Below are 24,139 nucleotides of genomic sequence, written 5' to 3'. Positions count from 1 at the left end.
GGATACCAGCTGCTTCCAACTTACTTCCATATTGCTGTCTAGTGATCCTGCACTGCTGCGACGCCCCCGCTTGCCTGCCCGAGACATGCAATACCACAGATTAGAGATCGACAGCACTCCTGGATCGACTACAGACGTTTAGGCCGCCCGCCTGTCCCGTAGGGGGCAGCGCAGTGGATTGTGACTGTGAGTAAGGTCCAAATATGGGCGGGAAGGGGAGAGCGCGTTCAGGTCTGGGAGGGTGGTGGGTGACAGGTGGTACTGTGGCTAGCTGTAGAGCGAGATCACATCTTCACTCAGGTTGAAAACTAAAGCTGCAGTGAAATTTTAAGTTTTAAAACGCACTTCGAAGTGGAGGCTCAGTCAAGTAATACTTAAATTTGAATGCGTTTAATCCACAAATCTCAAAAAACCTGACAGACCAAGGAATGTCCGCAGTGAAGTTTTACCCAAAGATTGCGGGCTGTTTCTAAAGACTTTGAACAGGGTCGATGCCGAGATAAATTTTTCCCAGATTTTTTTTGTCTCGCTAAAACGTGACAACTCGTTCTTAATGTTGTCACAAGATGTAGATTTGCACAAGGGTTAGGGTTGGCAAAAAGCCAGTCTCAGTGACAGTCACAAAGGAGGAGACACATCAAAAGCAATACAGTGGTTGTTGCACATGGGATGTACAGGCATATACAGGTCTGAGGGCGAACAGAGCACTCTCGCCGTTGTTATAGGCACACTCAGCCAATGATACATGACCAATAATCACACATATACAGGAAAATACCTGATGTGTATGGAAATAACACAGTAAATACACATGAAATGGAGTATGGCAGGAAAGGAAAAAAGAAAACACTTAACAGAAATGACCCCACTAACATGCCACATCCTGCATCGAAAAACACGGGAGACAGGAGGGCGGAGGGACTTCTGCAGACCTCTTCTCCGACTGACCTATCATTTCCCACTGAGGTAGCGATCGTAAGAACAAAGCGTATCGTATTACCAACAGCGAGGCAGACCCCTGACTGGATTTCATTTTGTTATCAAGCTAATCACCCGATAGCTTCACATAGCTGTTATCTGTAATGAATGAAATGCATTCTTGCTTCAGAGGCGGAGCGGCTGTGTTAAACACTGATATTCATGGATGTGAAATGACTGTTAACACCAAGGCTGAGACTAAATCTTGCTGCTTCCTGCTTAAGAATGGTTCGCATCAGCACTGATTTGTTTGGTTCACAAATATACGTGAGAGGAAATGGCACATGATGTTTGAAAAAAACAAAAAAAACCCACAAGGTTATCATGAAATGTCTTCGGATAGAAGAAACGTAGGAGTGCAAAAGTGCTAAATTAAAAAAAATAGAAAAGAAAAAAGTGACGATAAAAACCATGAATGGGAATGTTCAGGAATAAACTCGTCCAAATGATCAGGGGTGAGAACTGCCTGGCAATTTCATTCATCACTGAGAAGACAAATCTAGAAAAACTGCATTCATCTTCTTCTCAAATAGGTCCGTGCTCAGTCTTTCAATTGGGAAAAGGCGGCGAACGCCTTAAGTCTCTCTAAATCAAAGTATGCCGAGTACAAAAGAAGTTAAACATTGAAGGACACACCGTCCAGACCAAACTAATCAATCATGAGTGAGTAAGATAGTGGATTTAAAGGGGAGAACTCTAAAATCAATGTATGGTGCCGTGAAACAACATTTTGCTATTTTTATCCCCTTGACGTCATCACAGAGAGGTGGATGACAGAAGGAGAGCCTCCTCCATCAGCTGCTTTAAAGCAAGGATGTTTTGGCTGTACCTGCTTCGGAGAGGTCTCGCAGGGAGCTGCTGAGGGCGCTCCTCTTCAGGCCCTCTCCCATGGCGTAGGTGTCGTCCAGACTGGCGCGGTTCATGCTCCCGTTGCCGGCTTCCTTCTTCAGGCCAGAGCTCTGCGACATGCTGGGCCTCACCACCCCCTTCTGCTTCTCCAGCTCAGCTGCGGAAAGGGAAGGAGCCAAGGAAATGCTGAGGTAAGTGACAGCGGTTTTTGCATCTCACTGCATAACCTCTCCGTAATGTCCTCAGCCACTTTTCGCTGTCTGAAACTCATGAACGTCCATTATTCATCTGCTTAATTTCCAACACCCTGTTCTTGTATGTCCTAACAATACTGCCTTTTGATTGTCCAGAAAAAAAAGCTGCTCTCCCCTCTTGTAGCCATCCTGTGAACTCTGTAAAAATTCTCCCTCGTAAAGTGCCACAGTTGAGTAATGAGGACCATGCCCTGCTTCTACTTCACACAGCCTGAGGTAGACGGAGTCAGAGGGGGGATGGGAGGGAGAGAAAGGCAGCTCACACTCTATTCTGTATTTCTCCATTTCCTGGACCTCGGCAATGGACTCTCGCAGGTCATCTGTGAACTTCTTGCGGTCCTGGGGGTTGGGCGCGTTGAAGTTGATGAGGACTTTGATGTCCGCACCTGGTATCGCTGATGTAAGTCTGATTCCGTTTGGGTAATCTGGGGCAAAAGCAAACAGAGAGGGAGAGGGATTTACACAAGGGCCATTGATCAAAACCAAGTTAAAACACATTGGGGCGAATCTCTCTGAAGCTGGGAGTATAAATGATGTCACAGCTCATTGGCTTGACTTCCCCCTTCCTGCTGGATGTGTCACTGTGCTAAATCAAACCCTGTGATGTAAACACTGTCAGCTAACACGCCGCAGGGATGAAGGCAGAATAACACACTTACACTGATTTTCAAACAGCATGACTTGCATCCCATACAGAGAGAAAGACTGTCTGAAGCTGTACGTCACCGAGTTCTTCTTCTTCTGGAAAATCTTGGTTACCTGAAATCACGCAAAGAGAATATTCAAGGGTTGGTCTAAAGAGAGAGGCCAGGAGAGGAGAGGAGGAGAGGAGAGGAGAGGGCTTTTACCACGAGGAGGTCGTTGAACAGGAAGATCTCCCGCTGATGCAGGCCCAGCTTCTGCAGCTTGTTGGGATCTGGCACTTCAAACAGGCGGCAGTAACACACCAGCCGGCGATGGGGGAGCGACAGCACCTACAAGGCGGAAAAAAGGAGCACAGATACCGACACTTCAGAGGTCATTATGGCCTCGGTGCACGTGGTAATAAGGAACAGAAGTAACCTCTTCCTCTGAGCAGAATTTAACGGAGGTGTAGCCAAAGGATGGCTGACTTACTCCTCCTATGCGTTTTGCATTCTTCACACAATCACAGTGATGGGCTGCAGCTTGTGATTATTTTCAGCCTTGACTGATTATTTAATTGATTAATTGCTTGTTTTTTTTAACTTGTTTTTGTCCGACAAACAGTGCAATGCTCAGAAATGACGAGTTTATTGTCAGATAAGACATAAGGAGCAAATCCTCAAAGCTGGAATGCTTGTTGAAAAATGAAGATGAACGGTTTGTCAACAGTTGCAGATTCATTTTCTGATTTTGAGTGTAACTGTTTCAGCTCTATGGCTGGAGGATCGTGCAGCGAGTCCCAGGACACCTTCCATGTGCTGTCACACTAACACCAGGAGAGCAGAAGTGAAAGACAGCTCTGTTGAAATCATGATCCTGTATACTGTGTATGTTAACAAGGAACCCAGGAAGTGTGGCTGATGCTAAGCAGCTAAAGGGCTCAAAGTAAACAAAAAGCAATATCATTAGCATTTGTTCGTCGTCCTTTTAACACAGATTAGGTTTGTTTCACCAGTGAAAGTTAACTGGTTAGTTAACATGTAGCATAAGTATTGCTGCTATGGTTACCTACATTATTACACCGCATGCACAGATGCAACCTGTTAAACAGTTAACCTGAACTCACATACAAGAAAACAAGTATTTACCAATGGGACTGTGCAATTAGCAGTAATATATTCCAAAGTAATGTTGTACAACTAGTGTTAAGTCAGCGCATCGCTCCGCCCATAAAAATTAGGACAAACTAATAATCTCCATAAAAACGGGGGATCTACAGTGCACCTGGTGACTAAGAGGCATCTGCATGGCATGCACCCAGCAGTGATGTACACCCTGCTGAGCACAGAAACTGTAAACACTGCAGCTCAGCGCCACCCAAGAATTTATGTCTGTCGATTGCGCCTCCAGGGCACAGCAGCGACAGCTCATCTCTCAGTAACAGATGCGATGCTTCGGGGGGCAAAAGTTCCTGCCTCTCGAAGTAATCTCACTCCAAAACTACCTGTATGATGAACACTGACTGCGATGTTCAGAGGCGGGAAAGCTGTGCACATACAGTGAAATAATTAATGAGAACGATCAAATATACAGTAGTATGATTTATGGATATTTAGCCTACTTACACATCCCAGGCCATGGTGGAGCGATCCAATCTGAAAAGGGAGGACAGAGAAGATGTTATGTTATACTATTGCCTCTGATAACCTGAAAATCTCTCTTTCTCATTAATGTACACATATAAGGATTTACCCTTGCAGACTGTGCACCTATAGCCTATTAAAATAGCCATGAGGATGCATGCACCTCTTGGCCTCTCTATACAGGGTGGTGGTCTTTCTCTGCTGCCGGACTCGAGGGAGTATGTAATGAAGTTGGAATGAAAACAGATCCTCCCCTAGAAGCCAGCTCTGAGCGGCACAAGTGGACCCCGTTATTATGGAGAGGAATTCCAATGTGGTTTTATACTAGAGCGTTTTAGCGAGAGTCCTCCTGGGCTTTTAATTCTGCAGCTAAATGGTGACGAGGGATCATTTTTCAATACATTAAATTATTACTGGCAGAGCAAGCCATCCATCCCACTGGAAACCAACTGAAACAAAGTCTTCCATGCAAGATATGCCTCTCCCCAAGGCTGCATAGGTTAATCACACTTTTAACCTTCACACATGAAAGCAACATCGCTGCCTGCAGAACAATGCAGAAAATGCTGCTCTCCCTGCTCCTGATGGGCTGGAGCACAGTCAGAACTACGCAAAATAACAACTTGTGGTTAGTATTCACACATAGAAATAAACTGACTAATGATTAGTGAATCTACTTATTATTGTAATGTAACTTGCGCTGGTTAATCAAATGCTGTCTTCAACCACGTTTAGTAGTGAGGTAAGAAGCATAATGTGCTAAGGTGGCAGAAAGTGCTCATTTTTCATCAGACTGCAGCACTGGCTGACATCTCTAAAGGGCTTCGGGTGTGTTAAAATCACTAGCGTGAAGGTCTCAGCCCAGGCTTGTGTCACCTATCACACAATAACCAAAGGCACAAAAGACTTAGATTTTCCAAAATCGTCCTGTTCCTGTTACTTTCAGGTTTCGGAGTTAGTAAATCAGGAGGAAAATTGGCATTTCTTATTTATAGAAAGTGATTCCAGGCAGATGTTGCTCTGTGAGTACTGATTAAAGAAGAATCTTATAGGCCAAAGATGCCTCAGAGATTCACGTGATGCCTTAAAATTATTATACCTTTTAGAGAACTTAGTAGATAATAAACTATACTCACTGGTTTCTTTCCCACAATGAGCTTCTCAACCTTCTGCACCTGTGAGACGTGGTCTTCATTGGTCTTGAGCTCTCGCTTACGGATCCTCTCATAGATGCCGACCAGAGTCTCCCTCGGGATATCCTCCCCATCATCCACACCTGGCACACAGGGCAGAGCCGAGTTACTATACAGCATACAGTAAAAGTCGAGGGTTGTAATGAAATGTGCAGCGTCAGAACATGATGATAAAACCATTAATTCGTCTGCAAGGGATCATATTGCAAGAGCATAGCATACACTGTAAACTATGTTGTGGCACATTTTAAAATATCAGTTAATATATTTTGTTCATAAATAACATATCCTTGCATCACGTCAGTCACTGGTTTTGCTACCTCTCAAATTCTTGATAAAGTCCTCCAGCTTCATCTTCCTCTCAGGCTTGACGTTGGGGCTGTACATGTCGGTGTTGAGGAGGATGATGGCGAACGCCAGGATGAAGATGGTGTCCGGGTTTCTGAACTGCCGCACCACCGTGGGGTTGCAGATGCAGTAGCGCTGGCTGGCGACACGAGAAGGGAGAACAGTATGACCCATCTCGACTTACAACCGGCCTCGGATTACAAAACGCACACAAACTCATGGTGAGGAAGTGTTCGCTATACTTCCTGAAGAAAACAGTAACGTTAGAACTGGTTGTCCTTATGTAAACCCAGCAGCCGTACCTTTTCAAAGGTCAATAAAAATTTGCATAAAATGGTTCTTGTATCATAAGCACAAAGCATTATTATATGCTATTTGTTGCAAGACTCTCTGTGTGGTTTAGTGATCATTGGTTCAGAGTCAGCAACCTTTCTCCACAACAGGCAACAGACATATTGTATTTTCTGAAAGTATAAGTATGAACACAACACAAGTGTTTTCCTTCCTGTCTTTCCTCAAACATCATTCACTGCGATCATCAGTGGCTCAGGGTTGCTTTTTTTCGTTTTTCTCTGTGTGATTATTGCTCTGCCTTCGACATGTTTAAACGCTGCGTGTCAGTGCGTGACCTGACCTGAAGGCTTCGATGAGCCGCTCCACCTTCTGGGCCTCCCCCTGAACACGGATGTGGTTCTGAAATTTCCTGAGAGCCTCGTCCAGCTCCATGCCCTGGAAGTCCATTTCGTCGACCACACAGCTGGGACACAGGGGGACAGAAGATGAAAACACAAACATGGCATTCAACAGGTTTTGTGCTCATCATCAGTCCTTTTATATCTCGCAGGGTTTAGCTGGCCCAGATTCTATCACGGAGGACTCCTCAGTATTTACAAATGAGGATGTTTTGGGAGGGATTTCAGGTCCTGAAGACCTGTGTGTGTGCTTCCTTTTCACCTTTGGGTTTTCAACGTTTGATTTCCGGGTTTGAGTTTTAGAATTTCTTTTATTAAATTATCTACAGCAATGGCCCCGATGTTTTGGTACACTGTACCTCTTTTCTTCCTCGATTCAGTATGTTTTCACAAATTTTTATCTCCAAAACTCTTATCTTATCATACTTAGGTTATAGGAGGGGGATCATACTTACTCCAGGACATCTCTGTTGAACTGTTTCTGCCGATTGCCGAGAAATTCTCCGATCATCTGCCGGCTCAGCCCCTTCCTCTGCAGCAGGAAGTGAGCCACGCCGACCGGTGTGTCTGGGATGAATCCCCGCTCAGTCAGGTACTGGATGCCCTTTTCTGGCTTCCTGATAAAGCATGTAGATGCAGGTAAATCCAAAAACTGAGGAGACAAATCTGCTTCATCTTGAATTCAGAGAACATAAACATCAGCAACTTCTTCAGGTGAGTTAGAGCAGTGATGTGCTTCATAATGATCTATGAACTGAAACTGAAGATAAACACTCTATATTACAAGGAAATATTGTTACACACAAAATACCGTTGCATTTCATATTAATGCTGCTGATTACAGTGCATGATTTTCCACTGCAAACACCGGTCAAGTCATCCGAGCCGAGTACCTACTTGTTGAAGAGATTCAGGCCGATGCGGTAGTGCCTCTTGCGGATAACATCATTACTGAAGATGGGCGAGTCCCAGCTGTTGCGCGTCTCTTTGTGGTAGGTCTGCTTGCTGAGCGTCTGCTCTCGTAGGCTGTCCCTCGAGGAGGACTCGGAGCTGCAGTTGATGGTGTCGTTGGAGTTGGATGTGCTGTTGATGCTGTCGTTGTCGCCATCGGAGAAGTCGGACTCGGACTTGCTCTGTCTGTTGGCCGAGCCGTTGATGACCAAGTGGCTTTCCAGCTGGCGGTGGCGGTGGCGCAGAGGCGCGTCATCGTCACGGGAAGGGGCTCGCGGCGGGGGTCCGTGGGAAATGTGTTTAGGGCTCGCCTGGGACGACGTTACGATGTGGCCGTGTGGTTCGTACACAGGCGGCCGTTTGACAGAGCCGCGGTCGGACCGGTCACTGAGCTCTGCAGAGCTGTCACTAGGAGGTTCTATAGTCAACAAAGGAAGATGGTCCATTCTAAGACGCTGCTCTTGGCACTCCAGGGAAGGAGTGCTGCGGCAGCTCGTGTCTGTGTCACGACCCTCATCTTTTGGGTCAATAGGCCAGTACTCCTGGGAGGAGTTGACTGACCGCAACCGCAAGTCTGATTCTGTGCTTGAGGGCTGGTCCCCTGACCTCGACAGAGCAATGGAGGGGGACATGTCCTCCTCATCGATGAACAGAGTAACATCACTGTAGGATGCCATCGTTTCATCGTGCAAGCGTCCAGCTGCCCTGCGGTGGGACTTCACCTGATAGGGCACTTCCCTCTCCACCTTAGAGCAGCCCATGGCCTCTGGGTCAGGACCCTCATCCCCCTGAAGGCTGCGACAGTTCAGTGCGTCATCTATCGACTCAGCCAGAGATTTGACCTGCCTGGAAAAGGCGTCCTCCAGCTCCGTGATGGCATCTGTCAGGTCACCCTGGGGGGCTGGGTGAGATGCCATGTTGGCCTGTTGGTGGACCTCTATATCTCCACATTCGGACTGCACCATGGACAGCGGGGTGCCGTCCTCCGTCATGGACACCTGCCTCCCTTCAAAGTAAGAGCTGTGCACTTTCTCGGGGCCCTCAAACGAGAGCTGCATCCTCATGTTGGAGAGAACAATGCGCCTGGACATACGGTTCTCAGACATGGAGCTCCTGAGACGTTCAAAGTTCTTGTTCATCTGATACTGGCGGAAGGCCGTCTGGATGGTGCGGGCTGCATGCCGAGTTATGAATCGTCCACCATATTTACGCTCCAGCATCTCCACCTGGAGAGAAGACGGAGTGAATTAAAAGTGAAACTGCACTACTCATGGAATATTGCTTTTCTTCGCTCTAGATGGTGAATAAATTCATCTTCCTGGATGTCACTGATAATTTGCTTCTCCCACTCTCACACAGCTGGGTTTCCGATAAGAAAACTCCCAATTTTGTAAGAAAAATAGCATGTGACTCTTGTTTTGATATAAGAATGTAAGAAACTTTGACCAACTGTACTACTTTAAAATACCTGTTTGTCCTGGAGGTCAGCAGAGAGCTCATAGCTCTCCGAGAGTGAGCGGGACCGCTTGATGGCCTCCTCCTCAGCCTGCTTACGGAGGATGGACTGCGAGTGCTGGAGCTTTGGCCGACGGGGTCTCTGAGGCCCAGGCTGGACCCCGTGGCTGTAAAGCGGGCTGTCGAATCGGTCGGGGCTGATGGCGGAGCCGTGAGTCACCGGGCCCTGGCCATAGGTGGCTCCACCATCCAGGGAAGGGCCCTCACTGGGCCGTCCATCCCCTTCCACACTGCAATAAGAAAGCATATCAATGGTTAAAGATTTAATCTTCTCGCTACAAAGGTTACACGAAAGAAATTCAATTTTTGAATTTGAAGTATTATCAGATCAATCGCAGCTGTCTTTCTGATCCATTTTATGAAATGTCAGATCAAAAAGTATCTTAACTTCAGGGACTTATGGCCTAAGCTTGAATAAAAGAAAGTCTTAATCAGTAGTCTAGTCTCTGTTATGGGATATACAAACAAGCATGGCATTAGAGAAGTGAACTGCAGAGAGTGTGTGTGTAAATGCAGGTAGTCATTTCTGGAATGTGCTGATTTTACAGCTTCGTGATATACAGTGTAACACACATTTCATTCAGCTGTAAGCTGCCTTATGCCGTCTGGCCATGTATCTCTGCAATAATTACTGCTGAAAATACACAGTCTGCTGTGCTACATTAAAAAAAAAAAAAAAAACGCTGCATAAACACTCTCCAAATATTACACACATCCCGTCATCCAATGTCCTTGATGGATTAACTCTTATGCAAATAATGTGGAAAAAAAAAACAAGAGGTTACTCACTCACTCTTACATTCTGCCGCACTATGCGAGGACTGCTTATTGCGAAAAGACCGTCTATTTTCTATGAACTGCCAACTCTTCCTCCATATCTTGTCCACCATTCTTTCAGCCCAGTGAAGTCCAGAGTGCACAGGCTCCTCCAGGAAACTACAGTTTATGCCACTCAAAGAGCCAATCAGTTACCAATAGGAGTTACATCATGTTTGCCTGAGCGACGACACACTGTTCCAATACACGTTACAAAACACATTACAAAGTCCAGTTTAGAGTTGAATGACAGAGCAAATATGGCTTCAGCTGTCCTTTAGAAATGGCTGAGATGCGGGTGTTTGCTGTGCCCACCTGCTCAATAACTAATATTGCACAAACTAGCATTTCTTCTCCTGCACGGTACGGTGCATTGACTGTTCACTGGCAGCCTAATGTGTTTGAGCCGTGACTCGACACACCCATGCAGAGTACACAATCCACTTCCTTCATTAGACAGCGAGCCGCAACCAATGCTGCGTGAAAAAGTGGAACTGAGCCTGGTCAAAAGTTCAAACAGCAGATGCATTTGTTCACCCTCTCTGTGACTACATGAGCAGCCAACAAAATGTCTGCAAAACATGGTCATGCATGCATTTCAAGCTCAGACATATTGCCTGCCTCGGTCTGCTACAATGCATAACGTGATAGAAATCCGAAGCTCACTGTAACTGATTACAGCTCGTACAACTGAGCCCTTTGCATCTCTGCAAGGGCCTCAGACGCTTCAGATTTCTAAACCAGCAGAACTGCTTTTCCAAAAAGGCACTTCTGCTTTTCAAACAAACATTTGAGTGAGAAATATTAGAACACGTTGGCCCTCCGCGGCTGCCAAAGCACCTCCAATTATTGTTAGGCAGCATTCAGAAAATATTTAGTCTGATTCCAACAGCTGAGACAGTGTTTGGATGCAACTGGAAATGTTGCTTTGTCCTGAAGTAGCACAGGTGTTCATTAACACCGAATGCTGCAGCAGAGTGAATTCTCATGCATCGCGTGAAGTGGCCTCCTTCCCTTCTGTCAGAGCAGAGATGACCCATTCAGGGTCAGGCAAGGCCACCGTGACACTTCATGATAACTCGCTCGTGGCAGGTACACACAGTGTTGTAGTGCAGACAAGCAGACAGCGACGGAGGAGGCCTTTATACTGCGAGACCAACACAAAACCTTTCACGACGCAGTGAATATCAGACTTCATTGCATAACCGCCGCTGGGACGAATCTCCCCGACCATCTGTTGTGGCAAACTGTGACGCCTTCGTCCCTGGAGTTAAAAGTCACACCTTGCGTGCTGTTTCAGCACCAGAATACAGCTGGTGGTCATTTTCGGTTTTTGCATTAGAGGGTTGATTAATAACTGGATTAGATGAAAATATATAATCAAAATGGCCTTTTTACATATGTGCTGTTGAGATATTGTAACTTTCTGTTTGCTGTTTCTTTTGTTTTTGTTTGTTTTTGTTTCTGCCAAAGAGGTTGTGTGTGTTCAGTCTATAGGAACACATTTAGCCACACTAGCTTCAACATCAGTTTATCGGTACACCACTTTGGTCCAGACTGAAATCTCTTAACTGTTGGATTAACAAGATATCTGGCACATAGTCACGTCCCCCTCAGGATGGCCTGTAATAACTTTGGTGATCCTCGGACTTCATCTAGTGCCATCAATTTGTCCTGTACCTATAAAACTTATAAAACTCCCACTGGGACCTGAAGCCAGCATCTGTCCTTCCATTTTTTGCTCTTTCTGCCTCACTTTCTACCAACCAAACATCCAGACTGTGTGTCATAGTGGGTGTACAGAGGAAAGAGAGCGGGAATAAGTGCTGCAGTACGTTTTGCTCTGAGGTCATTGAATGCTGCACAGAGTGAGGTCAGTTGCTCACGATGGCGGGAAAAAGCGGGGAAGAAAGGATGAGAGAGCAGCATTTTAAGAGCTGATGTTTTGAGCCGCAATGGAAGTAAAAAGAGCTGCAGCAGAGCAGGAAGTTGCATGATGTTATTCAAGAGGCAGAAGTGACTCCACATGGTTCAGACAGAACTCTCAGTCATGACCACATGTTGTTTCTGTAACATATGAGGATTGTACAAACAGCGCTGAAAGGTGAAGGATGAAGCAACGATTGTTGTCCCACGGCCACTTCCTGATAGTGTCTGTGCACTCCTTGAAATATGATTTCATTACATTGGCAACGACTGCTCAGCGGTGTCTGTCGCTCAGTCTGACTCTTTATCCACCAGGAGTCCCGGTTAGCTCTGATGTAGGCATGGATAAGCATCCTAGCTCAGCTGGCAGTGATTTTCAGCCATGGGATCCAGGGATTTGGGAGGGGGGGGTCGACCATCTCCCTTTCTCCCCTCCCTCCCTCTCAGTACATCCTGAACAAACAGGCCCAGACCCCTGCCCAGGCCTCAACCCATTCCATCAGTCGGACCTGAGGGAGAAACATTCCTCCATCCCGGAAAAGAGGAGTCACATCTACAGGAGTTCTGGGAATAGAGGAAGGCTAATGAAGTGCAGGCTGAAGCTACGGAGGAAGAGAGAGCCGCAGTGTGGAACTAACACGACTGCCAGACGACGTCACAGAGAAGACACACAAGTCTACAAACCGCTACGTTCCTGCATGCTTTTCCAATCAACCTCTAATTTGTGTTTTAAGATGTGTTTCTTTTGCTCTCTTCAAAGTTTTTTCAGAAGGCATAATTGAATTCCCCATTCAAATGTAAATGTAAAAGTCACTGGAATGAGTATTTTTTAGAAAAATCTTCCCACATGCCATGTTTCCACAACAGCAATCTGATTACTCCTCACCCACCTTGCCTTTGAGTCATTTTCTTATTATTTATCTCTGCTTTGTGGTGTTTTTACTCTTCTTAAGTCTATTTTATGCCTGTTGCCTTATTTCTAATTGTTAAGCACTTGTAAAGCTCTGCTCTTGAAAGGTACTACGTAAATAAATGTACTCACTCCTCATTTTTTGGCATTAATCTCAATCTGATTTCACAAACATTGATGTAAACACAAAATCCAGATTTTTGGCCACATATATTGATAACAAAGCTTCTTAAAAGTGCTGGTGGTAGTATTGTAAATTTGTACATTTATTTTTGTAACTAAATTCACTGCTGCGAGCTCGCATGTACATACTTGCAGGTTGAACATTTTGGTGTCTGCCTGCAAACTCGGTTGAGCCGGGGATGAAGGGTCGAATTTGACTGCTGTGTTTACAAAGAGTAGCCAAAACTTCCTGCAGAGTATACCTTTAAAGTGCAAGAATGTGCAAAAAAAAAAAAGAAAATCCAAATGATAAAGTAACCTGCAATACTGATATGGCTGCTAAGGAAGTCTGATCTGCTCACTGAGGTTTATATTTGTTCACAAGAGTGTGTTAAAGGCAAATGTTGATAGAAATCTGATTCCTTACAAACCTTCATGAGGGGGTTTATGATAAAATATGTGTAACAACACTGATGCAACGTATGTAAATGCATTGCAATGCGCCGATTTCTTGCCTTTTTTTCTTTTCATAGTAACTCAGAGAGCTCATAAACGCACCAGCTGTCACAACACAGATGTGAGGAAATAGATTTTTCTGGTAAAGGAAGGCTACACAGTAACACGTTAAATAAGTCCAGCTTTAAAAGGTAAACATGCAAGTAAACAGGTATATCAGTCATTTCAGCAACAGTAACCACTCGAATGGATGATTTTGAAAAAAGTGAGGAAGCAAGTTGGGGATTTACAGTATGACACAGCTGCACTGGCCAGCGCACTGACAGTATCACTCCTGAGAGTCTGCAGCAGACAGTATACAGCCCACTGGAGGCTCATAAGACTCGTGGCTGAAAACTACTGTAACTCGTGTACTTCAGTTTGGGAGCTTTAGGACCTGAGTGTCTGGACAAATCAGAAACTGTCATGTGGCATCTAATCCAATCAGAAACCAACAGTCTTGAATGGATCTGCACGTTTTCCTGAATACACTTAAAAAGCACAAAGGCATTAAGCTGTTTTAGCTTGCATTGAGAGCACTGATTGACTCCAATCACAACCTATTCAGGAAAATTAGCAATCATAACATTTTGATGAATAAATTAAAGATACCAGATTTTTACTACATAAAGCCTGCTGATCAGGGATTGGTATGATTTTCACAGCGTTCGTTATGTTGCACTTCATCAGATTTTTCAAGACGACTCGAAGTAAAGGCTTAATTAGCACAGCACAGATGCTGCAAGTGGGATGAGTGGTCTGATGTCTTGTCGATGCCGTCCCCGCACTTGTTAAAGTAATAAGAAATCAATACTATTCCCCCGCTAACTACCAGGCCTCATTCTGTCTGAACCAAGACATCACTCCTCCTCCCTCCTGTCAAGACTCACACAACAACAACAACAACAGCCAGCCACTGTCATTATCTCTCCGTAATGAATAATTAAACTCTACCACACTACACTCAGCACCTGCCCTTGAAGATCCAGCTATGAAAAAGCACGCAGTCACGGCCAGCGAGTGGGAGGGCCACGACACACCACAGGAATGCCCTTCAGCCGAGCAGGAGGGGTTTCCAGTCCAGCTCGCAGATGGATTCTGTACAGTGAGACTAAACACACCATGAGAGCACATGCATACAGTGACTCAGAGAGGGGACGTGATCTGTTTTCCATTGTGGGGGCAAAATCGAAATGGCAGACCCCACTGCCACCCCACTACTCCTGTCATCTTCTGGCGTGCGTTACGCGCAAACACAATGGAAGCAGTTCAATTCAGCGCGTGCTCCTTTTCTCCAGCACAGAAACGACACGTCTCTCTGCTGTTTATCAAACAAAAGCCTTACGGGCTCTAGCAGCCCGGTGTAACCTCGTCCAGTGACAGAACACACACACACACACACACACACACACAAAAACAAACACACATTACACTCTCCCATGACTCTTACCAGCCATTCAGCTCCAGTTCCAGCAGCGACTGGGTCTTCTCTGAATTACACTGCAAACACCACATGCTGGCCGGCACTCACTAGACGATGGACTCCAAACATTAGCAGTCCCCCTCAGCAGTCCCCATTACTGCCTAAAAGGTCTCGCTAACAGACAGACACATGTCCAAACTGCCATCTTCTTTAGCTTGCAGCTCTTTACTCCTTGCAGAGGGTCCCATTGCTTTGCCTTGCGAGAGCGGCTCCCTATGGATGGTACATGGTCAGTGCTAAGTGTCAGTCTGCAACCTCTGACAGACAAATGGAGCTCTTTCTTTTTCTCTTTCTTCCTCTCTGTCCTCCGTGAGCCGGGCTGGTAGGAGTATCAGGGGGGCGGAGGCTGGGAGACAGGGGAGTGTGGGTTTCTGCCAGGCCCTGAGCAATATGGAAGGGGGCGGGGTGCAAGGAAGGGGGTGTGTGAGAGTGGTGGCTCTGTAGCTGGGTAGAAAGAGAGAGAAAGGGATGAAATATCTCACGCACAACACTGATCGTGCAGGGAATGGACACAGAAATTCCCCTGGAGCGGGAAAAAAAATTTGCGTTTTTTAAGCCACGTTATCAGAGAACGTGAAAACATACGGAAAGGGGAGCTTTAGACAGCGAGGGTTGGGAATGTGACATAAAGCTAGTTGTTAGGGCGAGAGAGTGACAGCTTGATCCAGTTAGGTGCATATGTAACATAGCAATGGGATAGAGAAACGGGTAAAAGGTGGATGCATGAGGAGAGGGTGGCATAAAGAAAGAAGGGGAGGGAACAGGGTTTGGGAGTGTTCGAATGTCTGAGGTACTTTTTGTTAGCCTTTTCGTGCACGAACGAAAAAGGACTTAGTGGGAAGAGATGGCAAATACAAGAGAGCACCTCTATTAATAGAGCCTTTCAGGGTTGCACTAAGAAAAGAATCAGAGAGTCTTCCTACCACAGAAAATCACAGTAGTGTCCACCTCTGGCCCTTCTATTTTCTGCCTCCTTTAAATCAGTCAATCAAAATTAACTGTTCATGTAGTCATGTAATCTCATGGTTTATAGCTATAATGCAAAAACGCCACCCATATTGCACCGTCACTGGAAAGCTCACCAGGACTCCCAGTCCAGCTTCAGACTCGCAGCAGACCCCAAACTCATGGTGCCTCGTCTCTGGGCTCCGCCGTGTTGTTGAGACAGGCCGGAGACTAATCACCCCTCTGAGAGAAGGGGGTTGGGGTAAACTGCCCCCAAGTCAAAGGTATTTTCTATATAATGACAACAGGCACAGGAAGCAGAGGAGAATGGCTCCCACATGGAGCCAGTTTACAGGGACACCAATCATCGACACACACACACACACACAAACACACTGCAGTCTCCGTAGGGAGATGTTGATGACCTCTAATTACAGGCCTGAACCCTTCAAATGATCACCTTCTCTGAGCTGTTTTCATCTGAGACTTCTTCAAACGAAAGATGCAGGACGAGAAACAATTCAAAACTAAGAGGAAAAAGTGTGCATATCTTAACATGTGTTGCGGATCAGAGCGGGGTGGGGGGGCGTGCACACACTTACTTGCAATGTGTGACTCAGGCAGAGTGACTATGTGCAGAAAGGCAGACAGACAGTAACTGGCCAACCGATCTATTTCAGTTTGGGACCTTGGCCCGGTACTCCGGTGACTACAGCTGCTGATGCCTTGTGGAGCTGCTGATACTTGACTCAGCTGACACATCTCACCTATCACGCAATCTCACCGCTCTTACTGGAATCAATTTACCCCAGAGCCAGTAAACAAAACAGACATCAGAAAACCCCATTTAGGAGGCCCCTTTAATAAAACTGGCGTCCTCATAATTCATTTTGTTGCATGTGATGATCCAAGAGGCGCAGACGGAGGCAGGCGTTTAGATTTTGAAATGCGTGCATGGCGTTAGATATTAGCCCCGCTGCGGGGTTTGTTTTGCTGTCGGACCACAGGGAGCGGCTAACTGGAGTTTATTTGTTTGGTAATGCGATATGAAGCAATATCACGGCCTCATTTTGAAGGCAGGCACGTGCCCCATATCAGCCCCCAGCGTGACATGTTTGTTTCAGCATGACACTCAAGGGCAGCATCACTCTAAGCATCGAGCGGAGCTCTGCTGAGATGATGAGGAGATAAATTCCAGGTAAAGCCGAGCCGTAAAAGTTCGCACAAACTGCAGGACACTTGTGAGCCTGTGTAATTCCCTCTGTCTGCCTGCCTCCGCGTCTCTCTCCTCCTCCTCTACTGTTACGATCCGGTCTAGCCGTCCCGTCTGGTGAAGGCCCACTCCATCTCCTGAGTCCTGGCTGCACGGCGCACAGCTCCAGAATGATGTCATTGAGAATTCCAAGCAGAGGCCCACTCTCTGCTCATAAAACGGCATTTCTTCAACTCAATACATATGGTCTCTCTGCATCTCAGCTCCTACTCTATCAACCCCCCCACTCCCTTCGGTTTCCCCGCCCTCCCTTCTTTTCTTCGTTCTTCTTGTTTTAGTGTACGGAAACTTAGATACAATCCACATGGGACAAGGCCAAAGAGGCATCTGCAGGTCAGCTACACACAAAAACACCTTTATCAGGTGCGTTCCCACACATACAGCACCTGAATGTTATCAGAGGAACGAAAAAAAAGCTGGATTTTTCCACTGCAAAGAGAATGAAAAAAGACAGAGCAGAGGGAAAAGGCAGCAAAGGAAACGGCGGGGGAAAGGCTAACTTCCTGGAAACTTGGTCACAAGACTTTGGCGCTGCATGCCCTGTCTACATGACATCATGCGCCGTTCCTCATTATCTGCTTTAGCTGGATGCTCAGCGACTGAGACCTGCGCTAAGAAACGGAAAATAAAATAAAAAAAACTCAGCCCTCGCCTGGTCTGGAAACAATTAGAACGGGCTGATGTCATCGTTTGATGCAACAGCATACTAAATGAGATGTAGTGGCCCGGGATAGCTGTGGGAACACAGAGGACTTTGTATTGGAGGAGAAAAAAAAAAAGAAAAGGAACACAAAAAAGAAACACATTTTCCCTGTAAATTCTCAGGAACAAAGATTTTTTTGCATTAGAAGGATCTGGCAGCAGATGTATAAATAGAGCTGAAACGAGAGTAATTAAAGGATATGCTGCCTCTGCTCATCACATCCTGGCAGCAAAGCTGGAGCAGATGTGTTGCCTGTGGGATCCTATGGGAATGATCAAAGATTATCAGTGGTGAGTGATGTCTGAGAGGCTTTTCTCTTTTCTCCTGTTCGTACATCACTTTATAATTCCAGTCCGGATAGAAACAATCTGTTTGTCCAGACACATTTAAACTGCAGGAGATGACTTCTGACAGTAGTCGTGTTACATCGAAACATTACTTACTACGCTTAGTATCGATACTACATTCTTTCCCTACAGCTAGGCCTGGGCATTGAACCTCAATACTTTTTTAATACTGACCGAAAGGTGTTTGCAACACAATGCATCAAAATGTGTCTGAAAGTTAACAGTGAATGCCGGTGAGGACTGAAGGCTTGTTGACTTATATTTTGAAGTATATAGCTTGAAATTATTATTATTATTATTTGAGATAGGATTGATGCCACTGTCACGTCTGTCCTCGAGCCTCTACGAGGCTACAGCCGTCAGATGGCTAGCATAGCATTCAACTTTGTACATTCAACTTGAATTTGCATGGTGAGAGCTCTATCTTACCTATTTTATTGTATTTGTATTTTTAATTTTGATTTAATTTTTCTTTCTTTTCCTTGTTTTTTAGTACTTATTATGTACATGTGTATATACATTTTTAAAATAGCACTTTTCTTACCAACCTCATGTCAGCTTCTTGTGCGCTATTTGTGTTTTGTGACATGTGAAGTGCTGCTGCAACACTGCAGTTTCCCTCAGGGGATCAATAAAGTCCTCTATCTATCCATCTATAAGCTGACCGTCTCCTGGCTGCAGCTTGATGTGATGGCTCATAAGAGCCAACGGTTTAGGAGGGTGACTTTCATCAGATATCTACTGATTAAAATCACAATTTTGCCAGATCCAGACTGCACTTTTTTAACATTCTTTTACAGCTGCTTTTGTTGAGAGAATGCTTAAAGGATCAGCGTGAAGGATTTAGTGGCTTTCAGCGGTGAGGTTGCAAATGCAACCAACCGAAAACCACCAGCCTCACCCTTCCCTTTCCAAGCATGTAGGAGAACCTACGGTGGCTGCGAAACGCACTAGAGCCAGCGTTTGGTTTGTCCGCTCTGGGCTTCTGTAGAATATGGCGGCGCAACATGGCGAACTCTGTGGAAAAGGTATGAATATTATATTTCATTTCTGCCATATTCTGCCAATAGATGCTTCTACCTAACACACTGGTCCTTTAACATAGAGAAGTTGGCTTGTTCAATGAAAAAAGGTTTAAACGTGAGAAGCACGTTTATATTCCTCAAAAGCATTTTTGAAAGCAGTTTCGTATCTGTATCAATCAGCAGCATTTCTGCATTGGCATGAAAGAATCTCAAACGATATCTGACGAACGAGCAGTATTAAAGCGGCTGGGCAGCTTTCACACAGCAAGAAGGTTTCAGGTTTGCTGCTCTGTCTTTTCTGGGTGGAGTTTGTCCTTGTTCTCTCAGTGTTTGCGTGGGTTTCCTCTGGTTTCCTCTCACATTCCAAAGACATATGCAAGTCAGGTGTGGTGGAGAGTCTAAATTGCCCTAAAATATGAATGTGGGTATATAGTGACCAGTCTTGGGCATTTCTGTGCCCTCCTCAAAATGACTGAGTGGGCAGAGAAAACGCACAAATAAAATGACACCCTTACGATGGAAAGCAAGCAAACCTTTACTTTACAGCTCCACCACATATTTATGTGTGCCTCTCTGTGTATGCAGCTTGGTAAAAAATGTGTATATTTCATGGAACCATGCAAAGGCAGGGCTCCAAAGCTGTACCTCTCCAGAGTGCATGCACGCTTTCTCACTCTCTATAAAAGGCAGGTAGAGGTCATGCATTGTGTACTCTTGCCATTATTAGACGCAGGCTCTGTTTTCCATTTACAATATTTTCCTTTCAGTTCACTCCATTACCAGATACCATATTTCTCTGAAGCTCTTCATCATAGCCCCACCCCAGCACAGACACACACAACAGCACAGTTCTCCTCTGCTAAAAATAGACCCATGTGAGGTGACACACTCTGGTAAACACTGCGAGGGAGACGAACAATGCAGCGCAGAACAAGAGAAAGAAGACGCATTAACACAAGAGAATGGCCACTGCATGCCCTGCTGATTTCTTCTCATTATCTGTTCCTTTGTGGCAGACCGATGTGCAGCGTTTTTCAATGACACTGTGAAATTTTGAGGTCAAGTGGAAAACAGTGCAAGTCTCCAGCGGTTGGTGCTCAGAGCAGCTCCCGACTGTGAATGTGACAAAGGCCACAGGGGGTATAAATACACACGGTGGTCATGACGGACACGGGAGCGTGTGGCACCATGGCCAGGCCCACAAAACAGGCCTGACATAGCCCTCTCAAGATGAGACCCATTCCACAGTGGGCTCTCAGAGTAACAGTGCCACCCGCTGGTTAGAGGTGATACCACACGCTCCGTTGAAGACGTTTGCTTGGCCTGGGGGGAGGCATGTGCAGTGATGTCATTCAGGACGACTGAGGTCAGGCCTGTCTGTCGTGGTTGTAAGTCAGGAGGGTGGCTAGGTTATTCAAAGGCACCAGGATGGGGGGCGGGGTGGGGTTGCAATAATCTATTTGAGGCAGTGGCAGACTTACACCTGTCTCAAGTCACACAGAGGAAGTCCTCTGCACTATGTGTCAGGAAAATGTGGCACAGCAAAGACGATGATCAGCACATCTTCCATTAATCCTCTTCATTCCCAATCATCCCAATACTCTGTATATTTTTGATTCAACACTTTTGTCACTGGGGGCGTACAATGTAATGAAATCCAACACAGGAGCTCTGCCATGAATTCTACTTTTACGAATGTTGTGAGGTCGCAGTGGGTGGTGCTGTTGTACAAGAGTGCATTATATTGAAAGCTGTTTCTCTCATGTACGTAAATGGGGTCAAAATATTAGAGTCGGCTCTCAATATAATGTAGTCCAGTTCAACACCAATGCAAATTGCAACCTTAATCATAAACATGTAGTTAAATGAATACCTCTCTGACGTTATATGTTAATGATGTGCCCAGTGAGTGTATCTCATAATGTCATAATGTACAAATCTGAATAACTCTGTGCCGTGTACGTGACTGGACATCAATGTTTGAACTCCCACAATTAACTATTTTTTTTTAATCACTGAACCTATACTGGAAATACGCACAATTTAGAATACAAAAGCACGACAGAATATTCAGCTGCCTCCATTGGTTTTCAATCATTTCAAAGCCCCAGAACCTTCCCAAAGTATCTGCCTCCCTGCCTAATAGCCCCGTGGTGGCCAATCAATCATCGGACGGACTCCCGTTTTGTATAACGCCAGCCAAACGCTCTCAAAATCAGGTCTCTTTGCTGTCCTGATTCCAGAACTGATTTCCAGGAGCCATCCATCAGCACAATCCCAGTGAATAAAAAAAAAAAGAAAAACATATCTATCCCTTGATACAAACCAGACATGTTCCTAAAATAATGATCTGTGCATGCGTGCGTGTGTGTGTGTGCGCGCGTGTGTGCCTGGCAATGCAATCAATTTGATGCCACGAGCTAAATGACATCACTGAGCTGAGTAAATTGACTGGAAGGCCTGCAGTGATAATAATTGCCGTTTCAATCAGATTGCATTCATTGGCGGCTGCATGAGCGATCAGATAAACAGCAGATGATCTTGTTGTGCTGCTCAATCACTCAAATCACTCAGAGGATTTCATTAGCAGCCGAGCATGAAATAGTGTTACGGTTTAGGGAGCCGACTGTAGTGTAAATAAGTTCGTGGTAGACAAACAGACATGTTAATTGCACGAAAGGTTTCGAACTTACGGACGCGCCTAAATGAGCGATTCAGCATCCAACTATGGATGCATACTTGTCTATTCAACGCAAGCGCATCCTGCTACATAATATGCTGAAACAGATGAAGGGAGGGAGCAGGTCCAAACCGCTACAGTCCTGTTACATTCCACCACTACTCACCTCACCGCGCACGGCTGTCTAATCACTTTAGCAGAGTTTGCCTCGCTTTGCTTCCCCCTAGCCCCGGACTCCACAGCCAGCACTCCAGTTACATGCTGCTGTGCTCTGCCGCCCTTCCCTGGCAAAGCCAACTGTGCCTCAACTGAGCCCACGGCAGAAACACTACGGCTATTGAGCCCCGAGGAGCGCCTCCCGGCCCGGCCGTCTACGCTGGCACAGGCCATTGTTTGTGTTGGCGCTGCGTATAAAGGCAGCCTTTCTCGTGTCTGTTCCATCGCGCCTTTCCAGTCTTTGATTGGGGAAAACACAGTCGCTGAACAACAGGGGCTACCCTGTGGCCACGAGATGTGTCAATATGTCAGACTTTGCCAGAATTATATTTGTTGTTTTCTTGTTGGGACACGCAAACCGCAGCCGCTACCCGCAGCCTCGTGGAGCCCAAAGTTTTCTTTCAGATTCTGTTCCGCTTGGAAGTGAAAGTACAAAACGTATTTCATTTTAATGGCCCTCATTAGGCTGACAGTGATAGAATCATTCAGGAAACATAATGTTATTTTAGGAGAAAGAGCCCAAAACTGGAAGACTGAATGCAGATGTGGGTAAGTGAAAGCAGCTATGAGTACCGTGAAGTACTGTTAATTCACCCGAAGATGCAACGTTCGCAACACAAATACAAGTCATGCCACAGAGGAGCCCTTACTGCGAAGATGAAACTCATTTCAAGCTTAGTTCTGCTGTGATCCAAGACATTCAATCAACTTAAACAAATGAGTAATAATAGAAGAAATCAGACTGCAGGCTTCAACAGCTGGAAGTAGTTCCTATAGCACTGACAAGCTTATCGAAATGGACTTGCTGCTATATGTTCATCAAGTAAGAACTTGGTTCATTAAATTTAAGTCCCTAAGAGGCGAGAGGTTTGACCGGTAATGACTGAGTGAAACTGCTGCATCAGGATCCCATTTGGCAAAGGAAATCCTCGCTTTCTCCCCCCTGCCCCCAAACTCTGCACATGCAAGCATAAAACAACCTCCACTCCAGGCCAAGTCATCACAGAATGAACATGAGAAAACTCAAAGGGTCAGTTTACATGTGATAAGAAGGTTTCCCAGCAGCAATGAAAACTTGATCAGTTATGTTTAAATATTAATTGAAAGGCACAGTCGAAAGCCCCCCAACAATGAAAGCAGAATTAAAAAAGAAATAATTGATGACTCCCGTCTCTCTTGTTGATGCCTTCACTAGACATGCGTGCAGAGGCACTGGGAGGTTACAAGTGAGCCAAAAGCAGCGCTCAGGAGCTTAAAAAAAAGAAGAAAAACGACTAACTAGTCTGTGAATTATGTTTTCAGAGTAACAGACAACCGGGAAGCAATCAATCACAGAACAAAAGCGCTGAGATAAAGCAGTCATCCTCAATCTTCGCTCCTCCTGCTCGGGAATGTGAGAGGAAGCTGAGGAAACCTTTTGTGCTGAGAAATGGACTCATGTTGACATATTCCAGTGGAACAAGATGTCCTGAGTGTGCAGGTTCCATTCATACCGCATTTCCACAAGACCCGGTGGGTGCAAGTCAGCAGATCTTCCATTTCAACACGTGAACCATTCAGGCAGGCCGGGTAGGACGTGAGGCCCGGCCTCACTGAGCGGCAGGGACGTTCTGAGAATAACAAGCAGACTCAAATCCATGATAACAAACCTCTGGAGGAGCGGTTACGCGGCAACCATGTTTATTGTTTCACTTCTCTCAATGCCTCCCGTAACCTCCACTTGGGACAGCGCCAAAAGGCATTTACAAGAAAAGAGGCTTGCACGGCGGGGCACATGGATTAATTCACCGTCTCTATGACAAACTACCTGACAGCGGCTAATGTCGTTTGGCTCCCATTTAATTCACACACAACCAGAGCTTATTGGACGGCTTCTGGCACACATTGGAAGTCAATAACCACACAAGTCCTACAGGGGCGAGCTAAAGAAGAGCCGGCCACCCGTATCATACATCAGCGCAAAGTTAGCACCACACCAGGCTGCATCGGAGGAGTCGCAGAATTAAAAAAAAAAAAGACAAATTCTTGTCATTACAGAGGAATGGATTTCAAATATGGAGTAAATCTGTCTGGCTGTATCCTTGGAGATTTGATGTACGCTCCATAAAGCT

General features: G+C 45.7%; 1 protein-coding gene across 6 annotated transcripts in view; it reads right to left on the bottom strand.

The window, feature by feature from the left end:
• Positions 1 to 24,139, bottom strand: part of iqsec1a (IQ motif and Sec7 domain ArfGEF 1a) — a 90,560-nt gene that overhangs the window by 5,011 nt on the left and 61,410 nt on the right. For 4 of the 6 annotated variants that reach the window (XM_041945120.1, XM_041945123.1, XM_041945121.1 and 1 more), the window contains 12 exons: positions 9,001 to 9,277; positions 7,479 to 8,758; positions 7,037 to 7,198; positions 6,524 to 6,646; positions 5,862 to 6,028; positions 5,485 to 5,624; positions 4,331 to 4,360; positions 2,930 to 3,055; positions 2,741 to 2,840; positions 2,345 to 2,506; positions 1,808 to 1,984; positions 25 to 74 (listed from right to left, as the gene is read on the bottom strand). In XM_041945120.1, coding sequence (XP_041801054.1) covers positions 25 to 74; positions 1,808 to 1,984; positions 2,345 to 2,506; positions 2,741 to 2,840; positions 2,930 to 3,055; positions 4,331 to 4,360; positions 5,485 to 5,624; positions 5,862 to 6,028; positions 6,524 to 6,646; positions 7,037 to 7,198; positions 7,479 to 8,758; positions 9,001 to 9,277 — 2,794 coding nt within the window. Of the gene's footprint in view, positions 1 to 24; positions 75 to 1,807; positions 1,985 to 2,344; positions 2,507 to 2,740; positions 2,841 to 2,929; positions 3,056 to 4,330; positions 4,361 to 5,484; positions 5,625 to 5,861; positions 6,029 to 6,523; positions 6,647 to 7,036; positions 7,199 to 7,478; positions 8,759 to 9,000; positions 9,278 to 14,806; positions 15,121 to 24,139 lie in introns of those variants that run through there. The other 2 variants (XM_041945122.1, XM_041945124.1) reach the window with 2 other exon arrangements.

The sequence above is a fragment of the Chelmon rostratus genome, chromosome 10 (assembly GCF_017976325.1).
Source record: "Chelmon rostratus isolate fCheRos1 chromosome 10, fCheRos1.pri, whole genome shotgun sequence".
NCBI classification, from domain to species: Eukaryota; Metazoa; Chordata; class Actinopteri; order Chaetodontiformes; family Chaetodontidae; genus Chelmon; species Chelmon rostratus.
Note: the sequence above shows the minus strand (reverse complement) of the source record. Positions and strands in the feature narration are given on the sequence as shown.